Here is a 13,554-nt window from a genome sequence, read left to right as displayed (position 1 = left end):
AAAAGACAAATCATTAACATGGAAAACATCATTAGACATGACTAAAAACATTTTATCAGAAATAGCCCATAGTGGGCTGGAGGATGGCTCAATAGTTAACACTACATGCTGCTCTCACAGCCACACAAAAATCTTTACTTCACAGTCTTTACATGTTTTTAATGGAGGAAGGTTCTGTACTGACTCAGTCCTCCATCTTTATGGAACCAGAAGTCTGTAACTTTCTTTTCTTTTCTTTCTTTTCTTTTCCTTCTTTTCCTTTCCTTTCTTTTCTTTCTTTTCTTTTCTTTTCTTTTCTTCCTTTCTTCCTTTCTTCCTTTCTTCCTTTCTTCCTTTCTTCCTTCCTTCCTTCCTTCCTTCCTTCCTTCCTTTCTTTCTTTCTTTCTTTCTTTCTTTCTTTCTTTCTTTCTTTCTTTCTTTCTTTCTTTCTTTCTTTCTTTCTTTCTTTCTTTCTTTCTTTCTTTCTTTCTTTCTTTCTTTCTTTTTCCAGACAAGGTTTCTCTGTGTCACCCTGGCTGTCCTGGAACTCACTCTGTAGACCAGGCTGGCCTCGAACTCAGAAATCCGCCTGCCTCTGTCTCCCGAGTGCTGGGATCAAAGGCGTGTGCCACTACTGCCCAGTCTGTAACTTTCTTTGCCACTGTGGTTTGAAATGTTTGCTTCCTGACTCACAGTGAGCTGAGAAGCAGACCTGACACCTGCTGTTTTCATATCTAGACTGCATTTTGGAATGTGTACATGAATGTGTGTGGGGGGTGGGGTCTGGGTACAACATATGGAAAGAATAAAACTTTTAAAAATAATAAAAACCAACAAAAATGTAAAAACATAGAAAAAGACAATGCTGTGGATACATCTGCCTATCATTTGACCTCTGACCTCTGTTGTCATACCATATGACAGCAAATCTGTGTACACAGACTATGGGCCATCACTCTCCTGCAAGCGGAGCATGGTGGGAGCCTACATCGGAACTCGGCTGCTGCATGCAGCCTCATCGGCCTGTCCCCACAGCGAGCTCTTCACATGCCACTGTCCTTGGATACCACCAGAAACCACATATATTTTAGCCCTAGGGACATCTGAAAGTGGACATTTTCCTAATGTTCCGCTTTCTATAGAGTTACTCTGGGAAAGTCAAGAATGAGACACTAGCACAATTTCCATGCAGTTAGGACTTGCCAGAGTGGACTGGATTCAGGGCTTCCCTAGGCCAGGCAAATGGCTTTGCCTAGACAATCTCCACCGGCTCCCTTTCTCCCGTGTTATCTCTGTCCCTCTGCATTAGGCAGCTGTCCCACTTAGTTACTGCATAACTGAATACAGAATAGTTATCACAGCTCCCTTTCAAAAGAAATGAAGTAAAGAAACCTGCGCCTCTTACAGACCAGAGTACTAAAATAATAGCAATAGCTGAAATTAAGGAAAAACAAGGTGGGGGTTGGGAGGGTGGGGGTTGGTCATTTCTGAGAGGGGCAATTTGACTTCTGTTTTCATACTCCAGTGTTTCTAAATTTACAGATTATAAGTAATTCAAATAATTCCAGGCCTGTGTGGGAGCGGACTGTGCTGTCACACACCCAGCCCCCACCCTACCCATACTCCCCTTCTACGTCTTAAGTTGGCCTGTCAGCCTCAGTTTTCATTTCATTCAAAGTGACAGGGGGAAAAAAGATACTTTCAACCCTAATCAGGTACTGTACCGGTGTTCTCAATGATGAAAACCCCTCAAATTGCTTCAGTGGGCTGTCAGCTCCATTGTTGGCTTAGTCAAGTGGCCCTACAGAAAGGAGACAGGAGCGCTAAGAGAAAGGAGTCGATTTCTAATCTGCTTTTTAAAGGCTCTTGGTCAGAAGTATAGCAATTCAGATGCCCCTGTTTGAAAGCAGCGGGACAGATTTGTTAGCAGACAAAGGCTCCAATTAGTATTTTCCACACCCTTTCACAATTTTCTCTACTGCTTTTGGCTCTGAAACCCTTTACGCCAGGCCTTTGTGTCTGCCGAGAGGCGGGTGCAGGGACTGCGCGGGCTGGGGCGGCAGAGGTGGCACCCGCCCGTGCCCGTGGGCGCCGGTGGGCGCCCGTAGAGGTCAAGTAGCTGGGAGCAAGCGGGCTGGGGACCAGCCGGCGCCGAGCGGTGGAGCCCACCTGAGTTGACGGAGACCCGGGCTTGGCGGATGACCACCTGCGGGGCAATGGGCGTTGCGGGCTGCAGTTTGTGCAAGCCTTTGGCGACCTGCAGGAGTTTTCCCGAGACGTCGAGTCCATACAGGAACCGGTCCATCAAGAAGACAATAGCGGAGGCGGCAGCACAGTCCTGGACAAGGATGGAAGCTCTCAGGGCCGCCTGCAGAAACAGCCACAGGACATAATGAACCAGACAACACCACAGCCCCCTCTCCCCCGAAAAAAGGCCGCACTGCACCAAGCCTAGGTACTTCTCATTAAAACAACAACCAATCTTGTAGCTAGGAGGAGAAGCATACTTCAGCAAGCGATAAAATCCTGAGAAGGAAACAATAATTGGAAAAGTTAATTCTCTTGATGAAATAATCGTCTTCATAGGATTTTCCTCTTATGTCTAAAACTATACTAGTGGGAAGTGTGTATTGCTTTTTAAATTAAAACAATACAGAAGTAGGGCATAGACTTAAAGTATACCATTTCCCAACTCCTTACCAGATTTATTTCTGTTCTCCCTCTGACTCCTCTCATTTCCCTTCCCCCTGACAATGATTTAGGTAAGATTCATCTGAGCAGGTGTGTGCCCCTTTTATGCATACATGGACATCAGTCTTGCCCGGATGCTTACACACACACACACACACACACACACACACACACACAGAGGGAGGAGAGAGGAAGAGGGAAAGAAAGAGAGAGAGGAGATTGAGAATTTTATATATACATATAATGTGTTTTGATGGAATCCACCCCCTCGCCCTCCTCCAATTTCTCCCCCTCCCCACTCTTCCTTCACGAGCAATTCTTTTCAAGCCTCCGAGTCTACTTAGTGTGCTTGGGTGCAGGACTATGCACTGGAGCACGGCCAGGGACCGCATCCCTGAAGAAAAGTCTCTGTGCCCCAACAGTCATCCATTGCCAAGAGCTCCTCAGCTGGCGATGGATGGTCAAATCCACCCCCTCATCCATGCCGGGATTATGGCTAGCCTGGTCACGTGCAGGTATTGCGCACGCAGTCACACCACGCCCTCTCCCCTCCCCCTCCCCCACGGTCGTGCGACAGCACTGCAGGTGTCCAGCAAACACTGTTTCACGGCAGATGCCCACTGCCGCTGACTCCTATAATTCTTCTGAAATGATCCCTGAGCTTGGAGGTAGCTGCTCCAGTTTTAGGGCTGAGCACATCGACATGGTGTTCATTTCCACCGACCTTTACTGCAGTAAGAAGCCTTCCTAAGGAAGACGGAGCGATCCTGCCCTGTAGCCGGAGCTGGTACCACAGACAGGAGTCTGGGCAAGCTAGACACATGTATTTGCCCTAAGATGGCTTAAATTCCTGATTCCTCCCACTTCAACTTCCCAAGTGTCTTGATTACTGACATGTGCCGTCGCATGCACCCTCATTACATATATTTTAACTAAGGAAGAGTTTATAGCTCAAAAGTTTTGACTTTCATTAACCTGCTAATATGAATCACATAAATGTTCATAAACAAAGGGGGAAAACAATTATGACTTGGAAATGGAACATGAAGTAAATGCTTGCTTAGAACACATCAAGCCCTGGGTTTGAATCTCAACTCTGCATAAACCAGATACGGTAGCCAACGTTCAATGTCGCCTCTGGATATGTGGTAAGAGACTCTCTTTAAAAGAAAAAAGGAAGACAAGTAAAAATAAAAAGGTGAATTTCTATGGAACACACTGTCATCTGTTAGGGTGACTCTTCTCAACCTGTGGGTAACCACCCCTTTGGGGGGGGCGTCAAACAATTCTTTCACAGGGGTCAGCTAAGATCATCATAAAACACAGACTCATTGTGATTCATTTTATGGTTGTGAGCCTAGCCTTTAATGGCTGAGCCATCTCTCCAGCCCCATTGTGATCCTTAACAATAACAAAATTATAGTTATAAAGTAGCAACGAAAATAATTTTATGGTTGGGGTGGGCGTGTCACAGTGGCATAAACTGTATTAAAGAGTCGCAGCTTTAGAAAGGCTGGGCATCACTAAGTCAGTGCAAGCGAGGGTCTCACTAACAGTTTCTGTGTGTTCTGAACCGAATCCACCTGGGTCTTTCCTAGGCGGCTGTGCTGCCGGATAAAGCCTGGAAATCGCTGTGAGTAATATCTGACCTCAACAGGCCACACACTCAGTGCTGCTTGCTTCACACACTCTCGGGCTTTTGTTTTTGTTTTTGTTTTTGTTTTGTTTTGTTTTTTGTTTTGTTTTCTCAGACAGAGTTTCTCTGTGTAGCCCTGGCTGTCCTGGAACTCAGTCTGTAGACCAGGCTGGCCTTGAACTCAGAAATCTGCCTGCCTCTGCCTCCTGAGTGCTGGAATTAAAGGTGTGCGCCACCACTGCCTGGCCCACACTCTTAACCCTTGATGTACTAAACTAGGTATCAGGCCCAACACTAAGTACATCCTGAGAATAACTTGTCTAGTTGCCACAGCAATCCCTCCCACCCCCACCTCCAGGCAGATTCCATTATCAATACCATTTACCACAGGGAGACCTAGAGGCTCAAAGAAGTTAAGTTTACAAGACCTGGGCCTAGGAGCTGAGCTTGAGTGAATACAGCAGAGCCAGGTGCAGATCAGCCGAGCTCCTCCTATCTCTTAGTCTTAAGAAAGCTAGAGGGGTCTGACAGATGTCAGTTACTTGATAATCATGCTTGTCAGGACCATAGATGGAGTCAGGATTGCTGTTGTTGCTGATCTAAGCAGGATGCAACTCGACACGCTGAAAGAGTTCAAGCCAAATTCAGAGAGTTGGGCAGCTTGAAGGATCATAGCAGCAGTTATGGATGCTAGCAAGAAAAAGGACCAGCTCTTTGGCCAAGTGTACCCTCCTCACCAGGAAGTCCAGGTAACAAATGCAGAGTGTTCAGTAGGACACGAGCTAAGCCAATTTTCTATAATGAAAACCTTGGGAAGCAAGGTGCATTATTCACATGTGGCCTACACATTTGCTCTAAAGAAAAAAAAGTGTGGGAAAGCACAGGGTGGAGACCCAAACCTCACCTTATGGGAGCAGAAACCCATGCTCCTGTTTGGTTGGGCCGTAAGCAAGAAATGGAGTCACCAAGCAGCGGTGACAGGATTTTAATGAATATAAAGGTTTTAAGGAATATAAAGAAAATACAGAATGACTTTTTAAAAAAGCGTTCTTTTTTATGCCAGTTGTGGAAGAGCAGTCAGTACTCTTGACCACTGAGCCATCTCTCTGGCCCTCAGAATGGCTTTTGTTCCTCCTGGCCTGAGCTTGTAGAGTAGTGAACCTCCTCTGCTCCCCTAGTTATCCATCCTTGAGTCCTCTTAACTAAACTTAGGGTGTAACAGGGCTGAGAGACGGCCTAGCAGTTAAGAGCATGTACTGATCTTGCCGAGGACTCAGGCTTGGTTCCCACTACCACATTAGGCAGCTCACAACAGCCTGTAACTACAGTTAGAGATCCAGTGCCTGAACACACACACACACACACACACACTACATATGCACACAATAAAAGATAACACTAAGTCTTTACATGTAGAATATCTCTGAATTTTTCTCCTGTCCACAGAAAGAAAAGATGCATTCTCACTGAAAATGCTCTCTGCTACTTAAGCCTCCCCAGAACAGCCCTGTAGACTTTCCACACTGTGCTGTAGTCTCCATGTTGAGACTTTCTCCTGACCCCAGAGCTTATGTGGGAAAGGTTTGCTTCCCGGGTAGGGGACTGGAAAGTGCTAGAAAACTTTTTGGAGGAAGGGCTTAGTGGGAGGTGGTCCTGGTATTGGAGGTGTGTCCCCGAGGAAGATGGTGGGAGTCACCCTCACCTTTCTTTTCCTTTCCGCCAAGAGTGGAACAGTTGTCAACAGTCATTGCTAGTGAGCATGCCCACTAGAGACCCCTAAGCAGCAGGTCCAATGGACTGTGGATTGAAACTTTCAAAACTGTAAAACAAAACAACCCCGTTCTGCTTGTGAGTTATTTCTCTCTTATTTCCTGGGAGTGGTGGAAAGCTGACTAAACAATTTGCATAACTCTAAGTCAAATAGGCCTAAACTTTTATTTCTGGTCTATGCTGGGTATTAGTTATGGTATTTATTTACGTGGCTTGATTTCTGATTTACATTTTGGTGTCTATCTAAAGATCTATACAGCATTACATAAAGAATAACGTTTAAGCATAGAACATGTTGTGCAGTGTGTATGTGTATATGTGTGTGTATGTGTGCATATGTGTGTGTGCATGTGTGTGTATGTGTACATATGTGTGTGTGTATATATGTGTGTATGTATGTGTGTGTGTGTATCAGCATTCATGGATCAAGCAATGCTTGAGAGTAGACAGCACAACTGTTCTACTCTTTCACAGTGATGGCTCCTTGGCTCATTAATCATCAATTCCTTTACTAAGTATGGGAATGATAGTCTCTAGTTAAATTTATCAGTCCATAGTAGAGATTTTCTCTACCTTTATCTCTCTTCCTCCTTCTCCTCTTCCTCCTCCTGTTCCTCCTCCTCCTCCTGTTTATTAGCTTACAAACATCTCACCTTGCCTTACTGTTTCCTTTCCATTACTGGGGGTCAATCACTACTGCATTTCTGGCTTCTAGTTCTTTAGTTTGCTGTATGTCAGACAGAGTGACTCTGACTGGAACATTTAGTAAGAATAACTGAGGATCTTTTCGCATTTTCCTTTTCTATTTGGAACAAGCTGTTTAAAGAAACAGATCCTTTTCTGATCTTCTCTATGATGAGTCTCACCTGCCAAGCCAGGCAGGTGAATTGCTTGGCTGGGCAATTTCCGTGACTTTGAAAGTATATTCAGGCCACATGGTAGATCCCTTATACTCTAATATGAAGCGTTATCATCCAGCCTGGTCTTTGTCAGGATTGAAGGTCACATTTAATCTCTTCGACAGGGGAGATGGCTCAGCTACTAAGAGGCCCTGCTGTGCAAGCAGGAGCACCTGGGTCTGGATCCCAGCATCCACATAAACACCAGATGTGGCAGAGTTCACTCGTAACCCCAGCACAGAAAGCGAAGATGGGACACAGACAGGTAGATTCTGGGGGCTCACTGACTAACTGGCCTGACTAAATGGGTAGCTTTAGGCTTAATAAAAGATTCTGTCTCAACGGAATAAGGTACAGTGTACACATACACTATATACACATATAAACCACAAACACACACATGCACACACAGAGAACAATATCTTGTTGGCCACACTTTTGTGTTATTTCCTTTTTTTTTTTTAAATCCAGAAAGGAAGAGAGATTATTTATTGGATATTCTCAAAGATCATGACAGTAACACTACCTTTCTTTTAAAAAGTCACCATAGTCCATGTCTCTGACTTTGAAACAACCATGTATTTTGCTACTTAGTATCCTTCTCCACCAGAGTGCAGTAAACCTGAGAGTAGCTATGTGAGACATGGCTTTGACCACAGGACATTAACCTCTCAATGTCACACTAAGACACGTTAGAGAGACATTGTCTGTCACTTCAGGATGGAAAGAAGTGCATATTTCGGTATGTGTGTGTGTGTGTGTGTGTTCATGCGGGCACACACCACACACATGCAGGTGCCCACCGAAGCTAGAAGAGGTCATCATATCCCTGGGAACTACAGCTACATTTGTGAGGCACCCGATGTGGGTGCTGGGAACCAAACCCAGGTTCTGTGCAGGAACTCCCGTCACCTCCCTGAGTGCAATCTCAAGGGCACATTTCTTCTTCTTTATCAGCCTACCTTCATTTCAGGGTTGTGTACACTGTTATGAGTTTACTTGATTGAGCCTTGTTCCTTCCAGCCACAATAGGGAGCAAGTATATAATGTTTATATATAAACCGAGCTTTTTATTTCTCAAGTAAACATCACTCTGAGAAACAAATGTCACAGCGAGTTCCGTTATCTCAGTGTCCTAAAGCATAGGTTCAAAAGACAGAACAAAGCAACCTGACAGTTTTACACAAGCCCAGCTCTGTCTGATAAGGCCGGTGTCTGATGGAGAGCTCTTCCTGTGGGCACCATGTAAACACTGTCCTCTGACTGGCAGCTTCAGCTACTGTCTATAGGTGGCAGGGACTGAATTTTCTCCTACTGCGGGCTGGGCGCCCTCGTTGGGCGCCCTCGTGGTCTGCTCTGAACCACTCCCGTCAGGGCGCACATATCCCTGTACCTTAGAGGGTCCTCGGTGGCATGCTGGCTCCAGGACATGCTGCCCCCATAGTTCTGCCCCTTCTCCTTGGAGTCCGTTTGCTTCAGGCAGCTGCAGTCTCCGCAACCCAGGTTTGGGGGTCCACACTGCTTTCCAGATGTGGTCCCCACTCCTCCCTCACCAGTAATAGTGGGTCTGTCTCATCTTAGCGGTAATATCTATTTTCTGAAAAATCCTCATGTACCATCCTCACCAAAACTCTGCAGTAGCCTTAAAATTGATACTAAAAAGGGAAATGAGAGGTTAGGTGTTTTTTGTTGTTGTTGTTTTGTTTTGTTTTGTTCTAAGTTACAAATCAAATGCATCATAGTCAAATAGGAACCAGTCTCAGTTTCAATCTCTCTCAGCACGTACTCTCACAATTTTAAAGTGCAAAATTCAGTTATGCCAAAGACACTTTTTTTTAAACAAGATTAAGATTAAAAGTTGTTAAATCTTGAGAATTTGTAGGGCCTCGTGCACACAAGGTGAGCCCCGCGCCAACAGAGGTGTCCCTCTACTTGCCTTTGCATCCTAACTCCTCGTGGGTTGCCCTGGCAAATGATGTAACCTCCCCAATCCGATCTCCTCTTGGAAATGTGGATCCTTGCTATTTGCTGTGCTGTTTCCGAACCCTCCTTCTAGTGCTCAGCATGGTGTGGCTGCTTAATAACTAAGGTGACAGACACCATGAGGGAAGACAAACCAACCAAGTCTGTCACTCACTCACTCTCACGTGTAGCAAAATATAAACCCATGGAAAAGGCATCCCCATACCGCTCCCCCGTCCCCCCACCACGGTGCTGTAAACTGCAGTGGAATTTTCAGTTCTTAAACAGAAACAACGAGTTGAATCTATAAGTCTTCTCTAGGAACATGGTAAAACCTCGCAAGTCTGTTTCATTTCTTTCGACCCTTCACTGACCCTGAGGACTAACCTCTCTGAGACTGGGAAAGAAAAGAGAGGCAAGCAACAAGGAAGCTAGTCCTTCCAAGGGACCCGCCCTGCGCTCTCATGCGCACGTGCGTGCGTTACTTTTTGCTGTCACTAACCCGGGAACCCCTCCCCCAGCACCTGTAGGCGCATTCTGCATCCAGCACGAACGCACCATATATTTGAGCAGGGAGCATTGCCTAATCTATTTTCTCCCCTTCTACTCTTAATAGATTGGAGCACAAAAGCCCGAGAGAGGGTGACCTGCCAGACAAAAGGGCCTTTGAGTTACTTGGAGAAGGAGACTTGGAGGACGATGGAAGGAATCCAAGTGGCCCTATTATTTCCACTTGCACTAATTAGACATTTTTCTGTCAGCTATTGAGCACTGCTGAGAGGCCAAACTCACTGAATTCATTTCTAAAGTGTTTACAGAAGTTTGCATCTGTTTGTGTCTCTTCAGGAGGAAAATAAGCACTTCAATAGCATTGTGCAAAATCTAAACGAAGCATCCTATTCTGGAGGCCCTGGCGTCCCCGCAGCTGCATAATTTAGCTCCGTTCAGGGGCCGAACCTCTCGCATCTCTATCCAAAACCTATGATGCAAAATTCAAGGACGTCAAGTCAGGAGATTCTCCTCTTCGCTTTCTTTCTCAGCCTCTCTCCTTTGAAGTGGCAGCGTGCTGAGTCCTACGTGCAGATTTGGGTGGTGTGGTTCTTGAAGCTCCGGCTCTGTTTCTGCCTGCTCTTCTTCGAGAAATTAATACCCACTTTCATTTGCTGCCAAGTGAGGGGACAGTACATTCCTCAGCAGCGAGGCAGAATACATCAGCCTTCTGAGAATCTCCCCACCCCACCGTGGGTGGGGGAGGGCGGAGGGTGGTGGGGTATTCTCTGATATGAGAAGGGGAGAATGAAAGACACAGGAGTGTGTGGAAGGGAAGTGACACTAAGGAATCTCCCTGGTGGCAAAATGTGCCTAGGCTGTGCACAATTAGATAAAAATGAAAGGGAACCCCTTGCCCTTCCCACTCCCCCCAAAATGAAAGAAACATACATACACACACCCCCCCATGGCTTACAATAGAATAGTGCTTTTGAAATGGATATTGGTTCACACATAGGAATCTTTGTTGTTCGGTGGTGGTGGTGGTGGTAGTTTGGGTTTTTAGACCCATGACTGACCTGCCATCTCTGGGGACTCAAAATTATGATCACATTCCATAGCAACAGAATTTCTGTGTTGCTATGACTCCAGCAATCTTATGCTCAGAAACAAATGAATCCTACTCCTTTATCTTTCCTCAAAGGCTGTCTTCACTGGAGGACAGAACAGACAGCAACTGTATTCTTCTTACTGAGTGACCATGTTTAAATACGGTACTTAGGGACAGTGAAGAGAATTTACTAGATTCCTAAGGGGACAGGCACACACTTACGCACACAGATACACGTGCCGACAGCCCACAAATGTAGAGTTGTGTTTCCACATCTGTTTGCGGGATGGGAAATATGGGATTCTAATTGAGTTTTAGGCACAAAGGGAACTTCATGGCTAGGAAGCCAAGTCAGGTGGCGAAGGAATTAAACTCCACAATGAGATTTCAATACACAGAAGATTGAAAAAAAAATGCTAACGAGCCCTGTCTTTTTAAGGGCCAAGACTGTAGCACAGTCCCTCCTCCCAGTTCTGAGCCTCAAGTTTGGGTCCCAGCTACAAGTTCAAAGCCACAAGGGGTTCGCAGCAATGACAATGGCAGCTGCTCTCAAGGAGCTGGGGAAGGGATCTCCATGCCACCTGGCACTGAGATTGGCTGGAGCAGTGTAAAGGGAAATTATTGTGGCATAACAATTTGGAGGGTGGAGAAAAAGGACAGAGGAGATGTAAGTGGGGAGGGGCAGGTTCTGAGCCGAGGGCTTGGCAAAATAAACAAATGAAAAGCGATGGGACTGTATCCAGGCAGGCAAAAGTAAGGGATAAACAGAATCCACCAAAGTGGATTACCGAAGGTCAAGTGAAGACCAAATGTGGCATGCTCCACATTGGTCTACCTACTAAATGGGGGACCAATAAAAACCCAGACACATCTTAAGATTTATGCCCAGGACCTATGAACCGTCATGAACTCTTTCATTTTTACCAATGGAAGATGCAAATTCACAGGAAACAGTTGTGAGATCTTCTGCATCTCAGGACCTAGATAGAACGCATTGGTTTGGCCCTATTACCCCACTTCATCTGCTCCGATCTGCAGTAGATGGCTTTGGTTCATCATGAAAGGGAAAAACAAAGTATCAAAATAGGCCACCCTGTTACCACCTGTGTCTTCTGCAAACTGCTGAACCATCTGCTTGTTTGACTCCAGACTCTAGGTGTCTTGAATTCAGATATAAATTTTGGCCAGTTCAATAGCCACATTGATGATTTACCTGCACACTGGTCTTACTTGTCCACAACCTCTTTGTCTTTGATGATCTTGTTTTATGTCAACTTGGGACTCTACACCAAGAGTAGCCTTGCCTCCTCTTCCCTGTCAAAAGGGTTTTTGCATTCAATGCCTTGATTTTGGATCCTTAGAACCTTTACTCTTTATATGCTACTCAGTGTGTAGTCTTTAGTTATAGTAACAAAATGTACTGAAATAGACTTGCCATTTTGACAGTGAGGCTCCTAATGGCAGTAGAGAAGGTGCCTTCTGGCCTGTTTTTCCTGTTCTTTTCAGTGGTGCCAAATTCAAGAGTCATCTCATCTCTTTCTCTTTCCTTCCTCACTTCTAAACTTTCTTTATCCCATAACTCCCATCTTCAGCACTCTATTAAACACATTCTCTTTTTTTGTTTTTTTTTTGTTTGTTTGTTTTTTTGGTTTCTTTTTTGTTTGTTTGTTTTTTGAGACAGGGTTTCTCTGTATAGCCCTGGCTGTCCTGGAACTCACTCTGTAGACCAGGTTGGCCTCGAACTCAGAAATCCGCCTGCCTCTGCCTCCTAGAGTGCTGAGATTACAGGCATGCGCCACTAGCGCCCGGCTAAACACATTCTCTTAAAGTTGCCAATAAAGTCCAAGTCCAGTGGATGACTTCTGATCTTCATTTCACTCACACTCCTAGAGGTGGGTGGGTATGCGTGCACACACACTCCACAAATAAATGGAAAAAGTAGAATTTAAATCTACAAATGTGAATACGTTGTTCTAATGTAACACCTCTTACTGTTTCATTAGCCTAGTTAGTTTCTCAAACTTCCATCATTTCTTTCTCTTCTCCAGCCTCCTCGCTTTGCCTCTAGGTAAGCCAAGTGTGAGCTTTGAGTGTTTGTGCTGGCTGCTCCCATCTGAACAGCTTCCCTAAAGTTCTTTTTTTTTTTTTTTTGTTTTGTTTTGTTTTTTCAAGATAGGTTTTCTCTGTGTGGTCCTGGCTGTCCCAGAACTCACTCTGTAGAAGACCAGGCTGGCCTTGAATTCAGAAATCTGCCTGCCTCTACCTCCCAAGTGCTGGGATTACAGGTGTGCGCCACCACCTAAAAGCACCCTAAAGCTCTTCTTAAAAAACATCCACAGCACTCACTGTCCCATGACTCTGCTGTTTGACTACTCAGTAACAGAGCATTAGTAATATCTTTTATTACTATTAGCAATTATGAGTAATATCATGTATAGCATTTATCTCTTTCCTATCATCCCGTGGCCTCCTAAGTCTCGTGGGATGCAACACCAGGCACTTTGGTTGTGCATGGCTGTATTGCCAGTGCTTGAAGAGAAGTTGTAAGTGCGAAAGGTGACTTGACTCACAGCTCTCTGGCTGTTTTGCTGACGTGGTTATTTTCACATATGTATGGATGGATAGCCAGGGATACTTTGGATTTTAGATCACAATTTCTTTGTTATAGGAGATGAAAGTAAAAGATATCAATGGACCAAACATTTAGGAAATAGGATAAAACTGCGAAATTAATGAAGATAGAAGCATAAAACAAGGAAGACAAACTATATTTGTTTTTTCAAGGTAGACATCTATAGAAATAGGCTTCTGAGGGCTAAGGATACAGGTTCAGTGTGAGAGAGCATGTCTAGCATTCACGAGGCCTGGGTACAATCCCTAACACACAATAAAAGGGAAAATGAATAAATAAAAAACACTAGCATCACACCCTGGCCTGGATTCCATTCTAGTTTCTGCCAGAAAAAAAAAAAAGAAGAAAAGAAAAGAAAGCTAACCCTAGAAGTCCTGGCTTTTAT

At 45.0% G+C, this 13,554-nt stretch overlaps 1 protein-coding gene across 5 annotated transcripts in view; it reads right to left on the bottom strand.

The window, feature by feature from the left end:
* The window catches only part of Alpk1 (alpha kinase 1), a 103,590-nt gene that overhangs the window by 20,168 nt on the left and 69,868 nt on the right, over positions 1-13,554 (bottom strand). For all 5 annotated transcript variants that reach the window (XM_052179268.1, XM_052179267.1, XM_052179271.1 and 2 more), the window contains one exon: positions 2,149-2,347. In XM_052179268.1, coding sequence (XP_052035228.1) covers positions 2,149-2,347 — 199 coding nt within the window. The remainder of the gene's footprint in view (positions 1-2,148; positions 2,348-13,554) is intronic.

Source organism: Apodemus sylvaticus, chromosome 4, assembly GCF_947179515.1.
Source record: "Apodemus sylvaticus chromosome 4, mApoSyl1.1, whole genome shotgun sequence".
Lineage (NCBI taxonomy): Eukaryota > Metazoa > Chordata > Mammalia > Rodentia > Muridae > Apodemus > Apodemus sylvaticus.
Note: the sequence above shows the minus strand (reverse complement) of the source record. Positions and strands in the feature narration are given on the sequence as shown.